This window comes from Lotus japonicus, chromosome 1, assembly GCF_012489685.1.
Source record: "Lotus japonicus ecotype B-129 chromosome 1, LjGifu_v1.2".
Classification (NCBI taxonomy): Eukaryota; Viridiplantae; Streptophyta; class Magnoliopsida; order Fabales; family Fabaceae; genus Lotus; species Lotus japonicus.
The window spans coordinates 74,903,034-74,922,187 of NC_080041.1; the positions used below are offsets into that span (position 1 = coordinate 74,903,034).

The window sequence follows — 19,154 nt, forward strand, 5'->3', positions numbered from 1 at the left end:
TAAGAGAAGTCAGCATGCGTCACAAACATCATTAGGTTTTGAGATTGAATTTATCATTAACATTCTTACAAAGAGTTTCCTCATTTATTGTTCGGAAGTTAAATCAGAGACTTCTTTAATTGCATATATATATATTCTTTGTCATCTGTTAGCAACCCCAATTGATTGCATGCTTCCTTAAAAGTATCATATGTTATTCCTTTCACCGTTCCGATACTTCTATATGATGTACAACTCTTTAGCATAATTAGTAGGATTCTCATGTAATATAATTCTTCGATGCCTGGAGGGATATATTGTAGTCTGCCAATTTTAAAACCTATATTTCTTGGTTTTTAGATTCTATCTTTTTTATGATAAACAAATCTATTGAAAAATTCAGCTTATGTTCGATTCCGCTCGTCCCGGTATTTCTCATTAGCTGCAAACCAAGCTATAAACATTGTGGATTTCTTACGACTCTTTTCAATAACATCTCCAACGTCTTCATCATCATTATAATATACCAAACATTCATTTGGAAGAAAAAAATTTAGTTTTTGCACCGACGGTCATCGTTTGTATATGGTAAAGGCAAATGTTCTTCAAGCTGCCTCACACAGAGAAATATAACGACAATCATAATATTGTTTTACCTTGTCCACATGCTCTTACGCTTGATCTTCGTTGTCCTTACAATTGTAATAAGTAACATATCTGAGTTATTAATCAATTTTCACAAAGTTATGTTTTTTCAAATTTAGTATCAATTTACTGTATTCGCAATGCATATTACAACTGTAGTAAATAACATACCCGTTATCAATTTTAATTATAAATAGTAAAAAGTTTAGTTAGGGTTTGGGTCTAAAATAAAAATATTTTTTAATTTGTATAACTTTCAAAAAAATCAATGATGCACAATAATTTTTTTATCTATTTAGTAAATAAAATTTTTATTCCCGATATTGGTTTAAAATTCATATCTAATTACAAAAATATTGATTTTCAAAATAAATATGAATTTTCTCAAACAAACCTTAGCATTCATGAGGAGCATGTCGATAAAGTCAGGTTGATCAGGCTGCTTTGCGTTAGGGACCCTCCATAGTCGTAGTATTCTGACAACTATCTTCCAAGCTTTTGACTCTGGGGATAGATTCGAATTTTGAATTCATAGTGTGTTATCTCTGAAGTCACTAACAACATGAATAAAAAAGATAATATTTTGCTCTAAATAAACACAATATCAATGGTTATGTTTATATTTAACTGTGATTGACTTGTATATTTTTTTTTACAGCAAAAAGAGGAACTTTATTAATATTGAAACCTCCATGAGAACAACACCCTCATGAAAACTTGAAAATCATCCAAAAGCAACCCAACTCTTGTCTATAGTTTTATATTGTTCTATCAAATCAATCTTTAAGTTTGGTAGTGGCAGTGGCTAAGTGTTTTTGTGCTGGTAGTTCTGGTGCATTCTATGCGTGAATAGCTTGGAAGGATTTTGTTTCTGGATTGACCTTTGAATAGGGAGTTTGAATGTGGGGCATTGGTTACTTTAGGTGATATTTTGTGACATAAAAATGGGTTGAATACAGGCTGTTTGCTTTTTCTTGTTCAATTTTTTTGGGTGGATTTAATGGTATGGCATGATGTATTGTTCAATTGCTTTTTATAGTTTGTTGTACTCTTTTTCCTACTCTAGGTTTTTTCCCAATGGGTTTTACCTAGAGAGGTTTTAATCAGGCTCAAACGATTGACTTGTATAGTTACTAACAATTTTCGTTGAATTTAAAAAGAAATGATAATATACCAATCAGACTTTTACTTCACCAATTGCAAAAAAAAAGGTATCAATTATGAGCATTTAATCAATGAGAATATTACTTGCAGCAAGTCATTCAACAATTGGAATAAAACATGGTATCTTTTTTGACATTTTATATGTGTCATTTATGTAGTAATCAGAAATTATGAGCATTTAAGCAAAATTTTCAATTTTTGGCATTTATTACAATTTTGCACTTAATTCAAAGAAAAATTATTTTTAATTTTTCGTTAATAATGGTTTGGGTATAAATTAGGAAATAATTTTTTATTTGTTTAAATTCGGAAAATTGAAAATTAAATAATTAATGATGCACAAAAATTGATAACACACATATATATATTCATTTGATTTGAAAATATTAAAATTCAAAATAAATATTGAATTCTGGTTTTTAATTTTGTATTTGAATTTGAAAATTGTAATTAAGTCTATTCATTAATTTTGGATATCTAAAATAGGAAATTTTTATTTGTTTTGAAATAATCAGATTTCAAAAAATAATGATGCTTTAAATAAAAAATACCGATTTTGCTTAGAATATAAAAAATATATTTGAAAAAATAAATAAAAATAAAACTAATATTGAGGTTGTAAATTTAAAATCAATATTTATTTTATTTTTATTTATTTATTTGCTCATTTTACCCATTTTAAAACCAATCTAATATTAATTATATTGTAAAAAATTTAAATATTAAACGAAATTTAAATTTTAAATATAAAAGTTTGAGAATTTATTTATTAATGATAAAAAATTGAATATTAATATTTCATTTAAAATTTAAAATTAAAAAAAAATGGAAATAAATTTTTATTGGAACCGTATAAGTAATTTGAAATTTTTAATTTAATTTTTTCTTTTGAAATTTTGCATTAAATAGTAATAATAATTAATCTTATGAATAATTTCAAATTTGAATAATTTTTCATTAATCAGTATGATCTTCTAAACCTTTCAAGTTGAGTGCATTAAAAAAAGTAAATGGTTTATTTTGTTTAGTTAATGAGATGTTGAAAAATTTAATTCAGAATAAAAAACTTATATATATATATATATACACACACACACATTTAAAACAGGTTACCTATTGAATTAAATTGCAAAAATTCGAAAAAATCAAAATTTAAAATAATTATGTTTTAAAATTAAAAATGTATCCAAAAAAAGATTAAAAATATCTATTAGATTTAGAAAATAAATAGCAATTAACGTGATTGACTATTCTGTAAAAAAAACGTGATTGACTATTTTATTAACGTGATTGACTATTCTGTCAATAAAAAAGTCAAACCAATGGTATCAAATTAATTGATTCCACATGAAAGGAATCAAAAGGTATCAACTATTAAGGCCGAGTCTATTTTTTTGCTGCTGCAGCTGGTTCAATTCTTCTCTGCTTGTGGCCTTGTAGTACTTCTACAGCTTGTTCTTTCTAGTTTCACTAGCTGCTACTTTTTCTTGTTTGGCATTCTTTGCCGTAAGTGTAGTTTAGATTTTTGCTTCCTTTTGTTTGTCTAGACTTGTGCTATATTGACTACTATATTTTTAATGTTATTCTATTCTCTTTTGTCGAAAAAAAAACTATTAATTGATTAATTTATTGATTTATTTAATTATTGATTTATTGACTCATTAAATTCGACCAATGAAAATTAAACATGTGGCCCAATCAAACGATGCCATTTGGAAATTCAATGGTAACAACCAATAGAATGCAAACATGTGGAAATTATGTAGCAATGTGGCCCACTTTGGTGGATTGACTTTATATATTATTAAGATTCTATACTAATATTTAACATAACTTTTTTGGTTACCAAGATATCACACTTACAGAAGTCATGAGACTAATATTTTTAACATATGGACCATAAGACAGATATTGACGAAAATATGAGCAAATTATAAATAACAGGATCCAAATTTCCATAACAAGGCCTAAGGCCACAATGCCCCTGCTTTTCTTCCTTTTCTTTTTGTTTTAAAGGTTTTTTTTGGGACAGTGTGTTGTGTCCATAACTAAAAGGAGCTGGGCCTTCCCCCGAAGTGAAAGGATCTTGAGAGTTGACATTTAGACCAAAAAAACTATTCTTACGATGTTAAATTTCTCATCCCACCAACTTAAATTCATACCCAATAAACCCCTACTTTTACCTTTCTGGTTTTAAATCCTGAAAATTTTAGCTTCCGAGTTTTATATCTTGAAATGTTAAAGGGGATGTCAAAACATGCTAATGGAGTGAGAAATTGAACCACTAATAGTGCTTTTTTCTTGGACAAAGATTGAGTTATCATTGATTAATGGGTCTAGGCCCAAAAACACTGAAACAATACATTAGTGACACTGTAGAAGGAAATTAGCCCGAGGCCCTTGTAAGCTTACTTCTACTCACTAATCAAACTATCTACTGACAAGATCTAATAAAGATTGCATCTGCACATGGAAATTCAGTGGGAGATAAGCCTGTCAGTCAAAGCAGGGTGGCCCATGTGAACACACTTCCCAACTGATAAAGAAGCTTTCTTTCCCTGTTCTAGAGTAAGTTTTCGAGGTTAGATCTAAAGAGCTTCCTATCTTCCTCCGTTGTGCTCCATCCTTGGTGCCATCGCTCTATCACGTTGCAGTGTCTCTCTAAGTGCTGCCGGATGGTTAAAAGCCCAGTTGCCCATCAAATCACCGTTGAGGGCCAGTTTTGCAATGGTGTGGGCACCTTTGTTTCCATCTCTACCTATCCAAGCGAAGCTCCAGTTATGGTGATTACTTTGCCAGAGGCGGAGATCCTTCACAATATGTTGGATCTCCCCATAGAGCATTTCCCCTTTGCAAGCCTGAACCAGATGCCGGCAATCAGACTCAAAGATGATGTTCTGAAGGTCTAAGTTTATTGCGATAACCATGGCTTCGCGAAGCGAGATGGCCTCAGCAATTAAAGGAGAGGTGGCAGCAAAGATCTTTGCACAGGTACAGACGGTGTTTCCTCTATCGTCTCTAAGGATGATTCCCCCGCTAGCTTTCCTCCGGTCTCTTTGAAAAGCCGCATCAGTATTACATTTGAGGTGCTCTGGAGGAGGAAGATGCCAGATAGGGGGGTTCTAGCGCTTCCACCCTGAGTGATTGGAGTGGGGGGAGGGGTGATTGCTGCCAAGTATTCCTCATGAGCAGAATTGATTTTTGCAATAGAGAGGGACGGGTTAGGCTTGGTGCCTTCGAAGACCATCTTGTTCCTAGTTTTCCAAATTTCCCAAATCGTGAAGCAAAATACCCCGATGTAGAAATCCGCGGTGTCTTCTAAGCCGCTTAGTCTTTGAAATGTTTCTGAGAGCCAACTTTGGATACTTTGGTTTGCTGCAACTTGAGCATTCAATTGAAGCTGGCTTCCGAACCAGACTAGGGTGGTCCAGTGGCACTTGAGGAGCATATGTTCTATGGATTCAGGTTCTTCTCCACAAATCGGGCAAATTTCATCTGGTGAGCAGTTCCTCTTTTTCAGATTTTGTTTGACTGGTAGTGCATTGTGAGCGACCTTCCAGATAAACATTTTAATTTTTTCAGGTACCTGCGCCCCCCAGATGCTGTTCCAGAGTACTGTTGAGGCTGCTTCAGACGATGAAGCTATGAGTTCTCTTGGTCTAGATAGTTCCTTCACTTTCCTGTACCCTGATTTAACTCCATAATGACCTGAAGGATGATGGGGCCAAATAAGCTCATCAGATCCATCTCCCCATCTGAAATGAGTCTGCATTACTTTGCCTAAGTCCACGCTGGGAAGTGCTTCTCTGATTTTGCTTGTGTCCCAGCTTTTAGTTGTTTTATCAATTAGCTCACCTACCTTCATGTTCTGTTTTCCAGGTACCGGCTGGAGGACTTCTCCAGTGGCCACCCATCTCCAGTTCCAAACTTGCACTGTCTCCCCATTTCCAATTTGCCAATGTCCTTGATTAAGTAAGATATCGCGGCCATGGACGATGCTGGTCCAGACCCACGAGGAACCAGAGCGCTTTGGAGCGTGTAAGAAGTCTTCGTTAGGAAAGTAGATTCCTTTCAGGACCTGGACCCAGAGGGAATCAGGGTTATGCATAATCCTCCAGGCCTGCTTAGCCAGCAGGGCCTGATTATGTGCTTCAAAATCTTTGAAGCCCAGCCCTCCTTCATTCTTAAGTTCCGTCAACAGCTCCCACTTCCACCAATGAATACCTTTGTCTCCTTTGGAAGTCCACCAAAAACACGCTACTTTGGAACAAAGGTCCTTGCAAAAGGCCTTGGGAAATTTGAGTATCGCCATAGCGTATGAAGGTATAGCCTGGATCACTGCCTTGATCAGGGTCTCTTTACCCGATTGGTTTAAGAAGTTACCCTTCCAACCCTGAAGCTTGTTCAGTACCTTATCTTTTATCCATCCTAGTGAGCTGATTTTTGAACGCCCCCATTCACCCGGCATGCCCAAGTACATACCGGGGTTGTCCCAAACCTGCACTTGAAGAATGGCTGCTAGTCTTCTTTTCTTATCACTTGGAACATCCTTGCCCCCAATCAGACCGGATTTTAAGCAATTGATCCTTTGTCCAGACCCTGTAGAAAAGAGCTGGAGAATTTGTTGCCATTTATACATTTCCGGTTCCGTGGCTTGGGCGAAAAGTATAGCGTCATCTGCAAAAAACAAATGCGTTAGTGCTGGTGAGTGTGGTGCCAGTTTGATGCCCTGAATTCCCCCTGTCTCCTTGCTTCTAATTATCATGTGAGAAAGAACGTCCATAACCAGTAAGAACAGGTAAGGTGAGAGAGGGCCGCCTTGGCGAAGGCCTCTCTCAGGCTTGAGCTTTTCTCCACACACACCATTGATCTTGTAACGGTAAGTAACTCCCGTGACCAGCTTCATGACTAATTTAACCCAGCTCTGGTGAAAACCGTAAGCTAACAATGCTTTTTCCAGGAACATCCACTCTACGCGATCAAAGGCCTTATTCATGTCGAGCTTGACACTCAAATGATCCCTTCCTATTCTTCCTCTCTTCTTCAGTGCGTTAAAAGCCTCTTGCACAATGACAAGATTGTCCTGAATTTGTCTTCCTCCGATAAAAGCACTTTGCTGGGGGGTAATTATATAGTTCATTGCTGGTTTCAGCCGTGTGACCAGGATCCTGGAGATGATTTTACCGATGAAGTTGCAACAATTGATGGGCCGGAAATTAGAGAGGGATTCTGGGTTTTGGGTTTTTGGAGCCAAGGTCACTAGAGCCTCGTTAACATCTTCTAGCAAGATCCCTGTGTCGAAGAAGGAAATAACTGCCTTGCTAACTTCTTCCCCCACTGTATCCCAATGTTTTTGGTAGAAAAGGTCGTTCAATCCGTCCAGTCCCGGAGCTTTCATGCTCCCCAGGCAGAAGGCAGCTTCCTTGACTTCGCTTTCCGTTACCTGCTCCAAAAGATCCTTGTTTAAGCTTTCAGTGATGACTGTGGGCACCGCGCTGAGGCATTCAGTGATATTCTGGCAGTTCTCACTTTTGTAAATATCGGTATAAAAGTCAAGCATAGCTCTATGAATGGCAAATTGGCCTCTGACCCAGTTTCCGTGAGTGTCCTTGATCCTCTCAATCCGGTTCCTTTCTCTTCGTTGGACAGTGGAAGCGTGAAAGAACTTTGTGTTCTTGTCACCGCTTTTCAGTCATTTGTTTCGTGACCTTTGGCTCTCTTCGTTGGACAGTGGAAGCGTGAAAGAACTTTGTGTTCTTGTCACCGCTTTTCAGTCATTTGATTCGTGACCTTTGGCTCCAGAAAAGTTCCTCTTGCCTCCAGAGATCTTTTAGCCTCACTTGCAATCTCTTAATTTCTTGCCAGTCCGCCTCAGAGTTGCTGTGGTTTTGCAGGTGCTCCAGCTGGTTCTTGAGCTCGGCTATTTCCTTATCAGCCCTAGAGAAGTTCATATGATGCCAATCAGTGAGTGCCCGTTTTGTGTTTTGTGTTTTCCCAGATAAGTTGTTCCAATGATCGGCTGCACTATTACTTTCCCAAGCTTTTTTAATGGTATCCTTGCAAGCTGGATTTTCCTCCCAATAAGCCTCAAATCTGAACATCTTTGTGTGTTTACTTGCAGATTTTAAACGAAGAACAAGAGGAGAGTGGTCCGAGCTTACAATGGGAAGGGCAATTCCCACTGCATATTGAAATAGAGCCCGCATTTTCCAGTTAAAGAGTATCCTGTCAATCTTTTCCTTAGTGACCTGGCCTTGCCTTGGATTGCTAACCCACGTGAACCTGCATCCTTTCAGGTCAAGATCCATCAAGTTTCTCGAGTCAATGAAATCTCTAAAGAGCTCCATACGGTTTCTGTGCTGCGGCCTCAACCCTTCCTTTTCGTGTTGTTCCAAGATCTCATTAAAGTCTCCTATCAAACACCAAGGATCATCAGTTGTATGAAGGGCCGCAAGTTCACCCCAAAGCTCACGTCTTTGGGTGAAGGTTGGGTGACCATAGACCCAAGTTACATGCCAAGAGTTGTGACCTTCCGTCACTAGGGTGTGAATGTAATTTTGAGAACTCCCAAGAATGTTAACTTTGGTGCTCTTGTTCCACATGAGAGCCAGCCCTCCACTCTTCCTTTTGCCTCAACACAGTAGTAATGGTCATAGTGTAGTAATCTCTTTGTGTTTTCAACCCATATTTTTTGTGCTCTTGTTTCCATCAAGAACACTATGGACGGCTTAAACCTTTTTGAGAGGTTCTTTAACTCATCAATTGTCGCGGCAGCCGCCAAGCCGCGACAATTCCAGCTGAGTAGGCTCATTTAGGCGTTGGGGGCATGGACTGAAGGGAATCATGTGGTTGATTACCGCAGCGGAATAAAATTCCCTATATGAGAAGATCTTGCAAAACACATGTTTCAAAGTTCATGTTGCAATCAAACATGTAAAGGAGTAATAAGGATTACCTCTTGGAGACAATTTGGGCAAACAAAGCACTGGTAGTCTTGTCTCTACAGAAGTCCACGCGAACTCTCCCACTAGATCTCCCTTGCGGCTCTTTGTACTAGCAGAGACAAGAGTGTGTAATTTTCTTATCTAGGTTTTGAGCATCTCATGCTCTATTTATAAGCACCTGCAAGGAGGCTAACCCTAATTCTTATTGGAGCCTTATTGGGCTTATCCAATGGGCTGGTCCAATAAGACATAATTCTAGTGGGCTAATTCTATGCGTGTGACCCTATAGGTATCTCTTACATATTTAGGTTGTAATATTTAAATATAAATATTAAGCTACTAGTGCATATACCAACATGGACTGGCCCGCCTCCTCAGCCTTAGAAGTTTTGGAACTTGACTCTTCTACTTGGTATTGCAGCAGGAGTCTCTTGGGATGTCTCTCTTCTCCTGGTTCAACCCTGTCTTCTCCAAGGTTAGCATCTCTTTTCCTTTTTAAGGATAATGTTTCAGTAAAGTCTTTTGCTAAGGCATGTTCATTCACTGATTCTAGTGACTGTAGCGGGGAGTTGTCATCAGTTTGCTCCTCATCAGGGAAATCCACAAAGTAATCTTTGGTGCAGTCGTATAAGATTATTGCCTTTGAGTAGTGGACCTTTACCATGGGGGGTCCTATGTTGGTCATTGAGCGAGCAAATCTTGGTTCTGCGTTGGAGCTTGCTTCATTTTGCCCCTGAAGAGGATCAGGCCCAGGGTGTATCTCCCGAGAGATCAGATTCCTCTCAGCACTTTCCCCTTCCTGGCTTTCTTTTGTGAGTTGGAGCCCCTCATGGTTTCCTTCATTCCGTGAAGATTCCCCCGTATCCTTGTCTTCTTCATCGCTTGCCAATCCCACTGTGGAGCTTACCGAGGCCGCCTCATTCCTTGCTTCTTCCTGATTTCCTTTTTCAACCAAGAGGCTATGGTCATTGTTTTCTTGTGGCACTGGGAACTCAGTTAAAGGACCCGTGGTCATATCTACTTCATTGCGCCCCGTTCCTGTTTTGTAAAAGCAACCCTCCATTTTCCCACTTTGGCTTGATTCGCCTTCAATTTCTACCTCAAATCTCGTCTGAGAACTTAATTTCTGTTGCCAGAATTTGAGTTCTCGATCTACCTGGGCATCATTAGAGTTTGGTGGAGATGCATCATCGCTTGTGTCCTCAGAGTAGCTCTTTGTGGTCTGTTGCTTTGGTTACCCTCTGTATCCTTGTGAGGAAGCAATTGACGTTAGGCTTCTCGCCGGGGGAACCCCCAGACCTTGGTTGTATCGTGGTAGGCTTGGATTGACCATGGATCTTGCCTTGGCGGCTTTGCAGCCCTTTTGCTCATGTCCGGCAACGCCGCAATTATAGCAGTAACCTTGAAGTTTTTCATACCTCAAAGTTATCCAGACCTTAGGCAAGTTCCTCCTCGGTACCCAGAACCCTGTTACGAAAGGGTTATTTGTGTTTATGCTAACTTTAACCCTAAAGAAAGGCCTGAGGAGCTTTCCCCCCACCCTAGGGTCTTCCACTTCTAGAGGTTCTCCCAGGATCGAGGCTATGCCTGTAGCATTGCTAGTTGTCATCATGTCTAGAGGGATTCCATGAAGCTGAACCCAAAAGGGGATTCTATGGAATCTCACTTCAAAGATAGTCATTTGCGGTGCCCATAGCTGTAAGCTGAGAAGGTTCCCCATAACACTCCAAGGTCCTTCCTTTAGGATGTATTGTGCTGTGCTTTCCTCTTGAAAGGTGAAGAGGAGGCAGTTAGGGCCCATATCTATCATTTGCAGCCCTGGAGGAGATCCCCAGGCCTTGTCAAGTATCGTTTTCATCGTCGTTTTGTTTAGTGTCTTGTCTGTGATGGCTTTACCAACAAGTGTGCGGCGTGCGAGATCCTCGCTACTCTCAGCTTCACTCTGTAGTTCAATCAGTCCTCTTTCTACCAAGGCGACATGGTCATCTACTCCCGGGTGCTTGCTGTTCGAGGGTTGAACATTCGTTTGCTCTTCCGTGGCTGGATCTCTCATAGGTTCAGTGTTAGTGTTCATTGAGTGAGATTTCCCAGATTTAAAAGGGTATCTAAAGAAAGATGGGATCCAAGGAATATCCCAGCAGCTTCCCTAGAGGAAGAAGGAGCTCCCACAGTGAAGCAATGAACTCTTCTTAGACAAAACCCCTTGGTTTCCGTTAAGGTCAAAACCCTAGACGAAAAACCCTAGCAGAGGACGCTAAAAGAGAAAAGAGTTGCAGATCTCAGCTGTAATAACTCTTTTTTCTCTAATAGTGCTTTGACGAGATGTATCTTAGGCCTTGTAGTATTGGTTGTATTATGGGCTAGACCAATTTGGGCTTTGCCCTTTCTCTCTATCAATGAAATAACTACCTTTGAAAAAAAAAGAATGAAGAAGTTTTGACAAAAACAAAAGAAAGAAGAAGTTAACTTGACAAAAAAAAAAGGAATGAAGAAGTTGACAAATTATCTAGCTTTCTATGGAAAGTTGGAAAGGCAAGTGTAGCATTAGCTCATAGCATTTTTTTTTTGTATTTGATGAGTGTAAACTCAATCGATGTGGCAATCCTTCTTAACAAGTAACTTTTCTAGAGTCCAAACTTATATATTACCTTTGTGAAATCTGATTAACTACCACTAGACCAAACACCTTATTAGTATTAGCTAATAGCATTTGATAACTTATAGAGTAGAACATAAAATTTTTACCTTAACAAAAGTTAGAATTTATCATTTTTTTTTGAAAGATAGAAATTATAAACATGTTTCAGAAATTATTAAGTTGGGACCCATTAATTTGGTTAGTTTTTATATTTTTTGAATCAGCAATACTCAAAATTCTTTTTAATTAATTATAGCTGGAAATTCGACAAAAAGTAGGTTTTGAGTTTTGAGATTGGATGATCAAGTCACCAATTACACAAAAAGGTGTCACTCTAACAATGTTAAGTCCACATCGTCCCATGCTCACTAGTTGCGTGCTTTACGACTGACTCTTCAATCTTCTTCATATCTCCTAAAGTTTCAAATATGAGCCATGAGGGTTAGCCTGCCCAATGGACATCCTTTCCTCAGGCATATTGCTCGACCTCGGTTAGTGTTTATGGTCAACTGTTGTGAGGCTGAAAAGGTATGAGCCTTTATGTCCTTTGATTTTACTAAGGTTCAGAGTGGATAAGGGAGGTTGAGTGACTTGTCCGCTATTGAGTAGCTTCATCGCAACGTCTAGTAATCTGACCATATGATGGTAAGGGGGTAGATTGGGACCAAGTCTCAATACCTCGACAAGGCATGTAGTATGTTGAGATCGAGGAATATCTCAGCAAGGTACGTGGTAGGTTATTTTTAGCACTCAATACCTCGACGGTCATGGCAGAGTTTGCTTTTACATTTCGATTGAGGTTTTACTTCCTACAGTGAATATGTGTCGATTTGTGACCACCAGAACAGTAGACCTCTAGCTTTAGTCGACATCAAAGGTGGTGATTGAGCTATTAATGGGACATGATGACAACAAGGGTTTGGCGACTACCAGAACAGTGGACCAAGATTCTCTCAATTGTAAACTCCCTCCAATTTCATCAAGTTGCAATTTTGTGTCTATTTTTTCCTCTTCACAATTTGAGAGAAATATTAGGCTTTAATTTTGAAAAAATAAGTTAATTACATTGAGTATGTTGAAGTGTGTCTTTAAAAGAGTGTGTTGGTCCCACTCCTCAAGTTCTTACAAAGTAAACAATTTTTTTGTACCATTTTGTGTGTAAACACTAAACACCTAAACATAGGAAAAGAAGAGAGAAAAATAATATATGTGATATGCAATACAATATGACGGGAATGAAGAGATAGAAAAAAGAGTGTATATATAGGGTACAAAACTGGGGACTGCAAGTGCAAAGTGAATAACAGAAGAAACAAGCAAGCTGTATTGCTCATCTTTATTTCACATCAAGTTTAAGGACAGGATTGAAATTCAAATGTTATTCACTTCACCAGACATAAAATACACAGCAATTGCATCATCTCCCCACCAAGTAAATTTACAAACTTTTACAAAATCTCATCTGATAATCAATTTATGTAACAACAACTAAAAACCCACATACTATATATAGGAAACTTTTCTGGAATCTTCTTTGGCAAGGTATGGCCAGTAAGCAAGTTGGTAGCATATAATCATAAGCCCATCTAGGAACATGCAATTCAAGAACAGTATCACCAAATGGCACATTGGTAAAGATAAAAAAGACAAAGGGGAGAAAGGGCTGGAATGAACTTTATTTTTTATCTAAAGGTATGAATTCTCTCCAAATGACATGAGTATAGGAGATCTCAGCCGTTCAAAATAATTTTTTCTAACATATTTTGAATGGTTGAAACCACTCTCCAATAATCGTGTCATTGGAGAAAATCCAAACCCCTTATGTATATATGTAATATGTGAAGAAACAAATTAAATTGAAGACTTATATATATAGATCAATATACTCACTTCATCAGTGACCAGCACCAGGGCTTGGAATATCACCATGTTTTCTATAGAAATCATAGTCATAACCATAATCCTCATGAGGTGGAGATTCATTGCCGTCACTGTAATCCATCTTGTGCAACTCTGTGACTTTGACATGGCATGCAATGCCAGCTGAAGCACAATTCTCCTTGCTCCTTAATCTGCTCGTAGCTGCAACCTCTTGGCACATCAAAAACAGAAGAAGAGGTAGCACAATTAGCATAAACCTCCTTGTAGATCCCATTTTATTGTCTATGAAAAAAGTATAGAAGATCAGAGTGTAACTTCAAAAGTTGTAGTGTTTCAATAATTTATAGGCCACTATAAATCTATGATCATAGCATGTTTAGTCTTTGTTCAAAAAGTAGGGTACCTGGTATAATTAGTTTTTCATAAAGTAGGGCTTTAATTAAGGGTCATGATCTGTCTTGATTATTGACTATGTTATGAATAAATTAATTTTTTTAATGACAAAAGGCAACTTCTTCTCTTCATGTTGATCCACTTAAAGAAATAAAGATTGGTAAGGTCCTCTCTTTTGACCATACACATCATCCTCCTTGTTTCAATTTTATCTCAAGGTAATAATGAGGTTTTGTGTTTATCTGTCTGGCCTGATCCCTTTAATTATATCAAATACCTCTACATGCATTGAAAATGCTTGTCTGATAAATCATGGTGCATAGGTTAATAGGGCCAAGAAATCATTGCGGTATTCTAAGATCTAAAATTTACTTTACTCCACCCTTAATTTCCCCAACCTTGGAAGGGTGCAAAAGGTTGTAAACAATATTGAATGTCTGGTTTAGTTGAATACTTGTAAAGAAAGTTACTTATTCTTTTATTAATAATTTCAATATGACAGTGCTGAAAATCATATTAAAAAATATTAATAATTGATAGTACATGCATTTTACACCTCGTTTTCTTTGCCAAATAGTGTTTTCCTTTTAGTAGAGCAGAGCTATTTACCCCCGAAACCTTATTTAGCCTAAATTTTTTACCATGAAAGAGATGAGGTTGAGATTCAACCAATCACACAGAAAGAGAAAGTGGAAATCATGTTTACAGTTACTAATAACATTGATAAATGAAAATACATACATCGTTCATCATCTCATGCCAAATTGTGATTTCCTTTCAGTAGAGTAAGGCCTTTTAGGCTGATAGCTGTTAGCACGGAAGAGATGAGGTTGAGATAATTCAACCAATCACATGGAGAGGGAAAATGTAAATGATATTTAACAACAGTTACTAATATCATTGGTAAATGAGAATGCATACTTACATCCAGGGGTGGATCTAGCTTTGAGGAGGTTCATGAACCCTGAACAAAAAAAATTGCACTTACTTTCGTGTATAGTTTTTTTTGAGCTCCATGAAATTTTTTATTTATACTGGTAAACTAAGTTTTGCACCAATTTGCACCAATTAAAGACCCCTATTTGCACAACTATGACTTGTATAATTTCTGATGTATAAATATATTAACCCCTCACCCCGAGTCCTGGATCCACCACTGCATACATCGTGCAATGTTTTTCTTTCGTCTGGTGTCAAATAGTAATTTTCCATTCTTTAGAGAAAGACTATTTAGCCTGAAACTTTTTAGCATGAAGAAAAGTGGCTCTTAGTGTTAGACCAAAGGTGATGTTAAAGCTGATTTAGCGTCGACTTAACGACAGTGCCATGACTCAGTGTTAAATAGACTAAAGCTAATGATTTAGCAACGGTCCCGGTGGCCGACACAACTCATTGACACTTTGACCAACGCAAATTCATAATAATTAGCATCGGTTATATAGGCCGACTCTAAAGCCAATGCTATTTATGGCATTGTAAAAAACGTGGACAAATATTAGCATCGGTTGTGGTCGAGGCTTACAAAGATTTACTCAATGCTTAGGGGCCTGTAAATTGATTGTCATCGTCCTGGACAAACAATACCCCTAACTTGGAGTTGATATGCTTAGTGTCTTCAAGTTAGAGGTACTCCTTGTCTTGCATGTTGTTACGACCAAGAATCAGAGAGGGAGAAAGGGGGAGAAGATCAGAGAGAAAGCGAATCTGGCGGTTTTCGCGGCGGTCTTCTCACATCGTCGGACTTGGAATCCTCAACACGAGACCAAACGACGCCGCAGAACATGAAATCGCTGCCGTAATTGCCCAGAACGCTGCCATGAAGCTCTGAATTCCCAATCTGTGACTCAATTGCGAACCCTAATTCTCCAATTTGGGAATGCACGAACTTGTGAATTTGAGGAAAAGAAAACCATAATTCACGAGTTTGAAGCAGATTATCGTCAATTTGAAGAAGAACACCGTCAATTTGAGGAAGAACGGTGTCAATTGGGGAAATAATGCTGTCAAGAATCGTCGCCGAACCGATTTGGGGAAGTTTGCCGTCGATAACCATCGCCGGCTCGTCCTCCTCCTTCACCGTCATCGCATGCTCCGCCTCTGAGAGCGCCTCTGCTACGCGTTCTGCCTTTGCTGTAGCTTCTCGCTCTTCCTCCGCCGACGCTCGTTCTGCCGCCGCTGCGTCTTCTTCTTCGGCCATGGCTATTGCCGGCGCCGCTTCCGCCTCATACCTCGCCGCTTGCTCCGCCAGGTATCGCTCATGTGCGGCGTCACGCTCCGCCCAGAACCTGCGTCGTTCCTCATGCTCCCGGTTCCAGGATTCACACATGCTTTCATATTTTTCCCACCAAGCTTCCATTTTCTTTTCTTTTTTTCCTTTTTCTTTTTTTTTTCTGGTTCAGGTGCACCGGATCGGTGCTCTGATACCAATGTTACGACCAAGAATCACAGAGGGAGAAAGGGGGAGAAGATCAGAGACAATAGGGGAATAGAAAAGAGTTTCATTATCACATAACTATCAACAACATAACTATTCTACAAGGCCTAAACCTATTTATATAGGCACCCCTAATATATCGTAACACATGTGGCCGCCAACATAGAGACCTCCAAACAATTTGCAAATATGTAAGTCATCATCATATTTGCATTACGAGCAACAAGGTGAAGATAATCTGCATGACATCCCAAATTATGACAAAATGCACCCATCATATAAAATATGCTTATTTTTTGAACAAACTTACTCATCATCTAAAATTACAATTTTCCTAATACTACTATATATAATTACTACACAAAGTGAAACTAAATGATATAGGGTGTGATGAGCTGATATTATTTGTAAAAAAACAATATAAGTGTACCATTTAGATGTTAAACTAATGAACTGAAGAGTTTATCGAAATGAATTAGATGTATGATATTAAAGAAAAACACTCTTCAAATTTGTCTCAAATACATTTGTATGAAGCACAAACATTAACAATCAATATTAAAAAAAAAAAAAAACTCATGCGCTCCTTTGTCTTCATTAGTCATGAGATGCATTACACATGACTTATGAACCACTTTTTTAAACTTTAGAGCTATTAGACGTTCTTTTTACTACAACAAGCTAAGTTTTACTTCTTTTCTCCCAATGCCAATCTCAAGAGGGTTAGAAACAGGAACTTTCATAATAGAATAGTTCCCCAAAGGCCCAAACCTTTATGTACGTCTTCTAATGTGATAGTTGCTTCCTCCTAATGAAATGTTATAGTTCCCTTAAAGAGAAGCAACTTTTACATTAGAAGATATGAAGGTTTATCGCGGCTATGAGAGCTATGTTTCTATCCCTTTAGGACATACGTATGAGAATCAAATAAGTTAAAGATTGAAATACCGAGCTTTTGCAATGAATACATATTGGGGGAAAGTTGAAATCAGATTGGCGAGACATGCATTAAAAGTAGAGCTTATGGTGCGTCATGTTGATTTTTTGCCACTCAGAAGAGGAATTTTCTGTGTTAAATTTCTTTATCTTGGTTTTGGCTTTGGGGTCCTCTGCTTTTCAATCCCTATGCCTCTTTTTACTTTCGATTATCAAGCAGCCAAATGCCACTTCTTAATCGGTGAGTATCACATCGATTTTGCTTTTCTATAAGCGACCACTATAATTAATTCTGTGTGTCTGCTTAATTATATTCTTTGGTCATGCTAATGTCATTAACACTAATGCACTTTAATAATCCAAACCTAACCCAAACATCACATCGAAAGCTGAGGATGATCAAGTCCATTTAGAAAGGTAGAAGGGTTAGCTAATCAGCATAAAATTAAGAAAAACTGAAAAAGGCCAAGGGCACGAGGAAGCTTGTGATCGAGTCAGAATTACACCTACATCTTTAGAGCTTTCTTGAATCTTTTACTTGTTTGAAAGTCTCATATAAAGTATAATTACATTGCGGGCATTAAGTCTTGTAGCAGATTTAAAGCCAAAAATTAAAGTGGTGTGATAGTATAGCCAACCATGTTCACTTTGGGTAGAAACTATGACAATTTGCAGATATTGTCAATTGCCATATTTGTTCCGCTACTCAGAAAATCGCCACCATTACACAAGCACCTACCTCAATATCCCCGAATATACCGTACCTGGCCATAATCCCTGAGTGCCCAAGGAACTAGGCATCAAACAACTCAGCTAACAACCACCTTGAGACGACTAATGACTTGATCGGTCCCTAGTGCCCAACTGCATCCAAGACCAACTAATTAAGCCTTTTACCTGACTGCGGGGACGGAGAAATCGACGTTGTTTTGACGTCCCTTGCCCTGAACTAGGTTCCCAAAGCCCACATACATGAGATGCGGATATTTGCTCATAGTCATTTGTGGTAAAATGGTTCTAAGTTAAATATGTTTTTGATCCCTACATTTGTAACAAATTTTCATTTTGGTCCTCAAATGAGAAAAATTATAATTTGGTCCGAACAGTTACATAGTTGTTTAATTTTAGTCCTCACTTGAGAATAAGCTGAGATGAAATGCTTACATGTCTAGTGAGTAGTGAGCGCATGCATGGTATTTTCCAATGTTCTGAAAACCGGACCGGTCATCAAACCGGCCGAGGCACCGATTTAAGGTTTAAAGGTTGAACCGAGGTTGAACCGAGGTCGAACCCTATTAACTTAAATAATATAATTTATATACATATAAAAAATATAGACAATATATGACATCTTTGTGACTACTAAATACCAAATAGAAAATACCAAGAGTGGTAATTGTTTTAAACAAAAAATGATCTTTTGTTAAAACGATCCTTTCTTCATTGAATTTTTTTGATCAAGCCCAAACTACATGAGAACAACACAGCAAAAAAACAACCCATCATAAAAAAACAACCTACAAGCTCTCTGCCATTCTAATTACCCGCAACGCCTAACATACTCACTCCTCCAAGCCTACGGTACCAGCTAGTGTGTTTGCCACCAAATAATTGCATCAGCAATTTGATCCCTCCCATTGATATCCAATATAGCATACATGTAACTTGACTTGCATGACTCCAATACCCATCCTAATACAGTACATGGCCCGCCACCACACTTGGCTTCTAAAACAGAGGATGTAAAACTTGATTTTCTAATAACTTTTCTCTGCAATTCCTCTGTTTTTGAAGAGAAAATCAAAGAACGCAACTCCAAATTGTACTTGGCTTCTAAAACGATGTCGATCTGTCCCTTTGAAATTAGAACCCACCAGATCCTCTGTTTTTCACTTCTTCTGTTCGATCCGCTTGTTGTGCTTGCTACTCACTGGAAAACGCCACCGCAGATGCCACCACGGTCGCCGGAAACGGCCGTCGCAGGGAGGGTGGAAGCCGGCGCTCAAGGCAAGGGTTTCTGTTGCAGATTACGTTGTTCCCTCTTTCAATCTTTCTCGTTGTCCCTATGGAATTTGGTTCTGGATTTTTTTCCCCCCAAAATGCTGTCGTTTTGGGCTTTTGGCTTGGTTATACTGAACCG

At 38.2% G+C, this 19,154-nt stretch overlaps 1 protein-coding gene and 1 long non-coding RNA gene across 2 annotated transcripts; both read right to left on the reverse strand.

The window, feature by feature from the left end:
- Window positions 1–9,966: 9,966 nt before the first annotated feature.
- Window positions 9,967–10,806, reverse strand: LOC130746201 (uncharacterized). The gene has a single exon (XM_057598755.1). The coding sequence runs from the start codon at window positions 10,804–10,806 to the stop codon at window positions 9,967–9,969; it is 840 nt and encodes a 279-aa protein (XP_057454738.1).
- Window positions 10,807–12,671: 1,865 nt separating this feature from the next.
- LOC130732043 (uncharacterized) lies at window positions 12,672–13,618 on the reverse strand. Its single transcript, XR_009016928.1, has 2 exons — window positions 13,261–13,618; window positions 12,672–12,956 (listed from the first exon to the last, which is right to left on the reverse strand). It is a non-coding gene; the product is annotated as an uncharacterized LOC130732043 (long non-coding RNA).
- Window positions 13,619–19,154: the final 5,536 nt, after the last annotated feature.

Bases quoted from the DNA above. Each gene is read 5' to 3' on its own strand.
- LOC130746201 (XM_057598755.1), bottom strand. From the start codon at position 10,806: ATGAACACTAACACTGAACCTATGAGAGATCCAGCCACGGAAGAGCAA.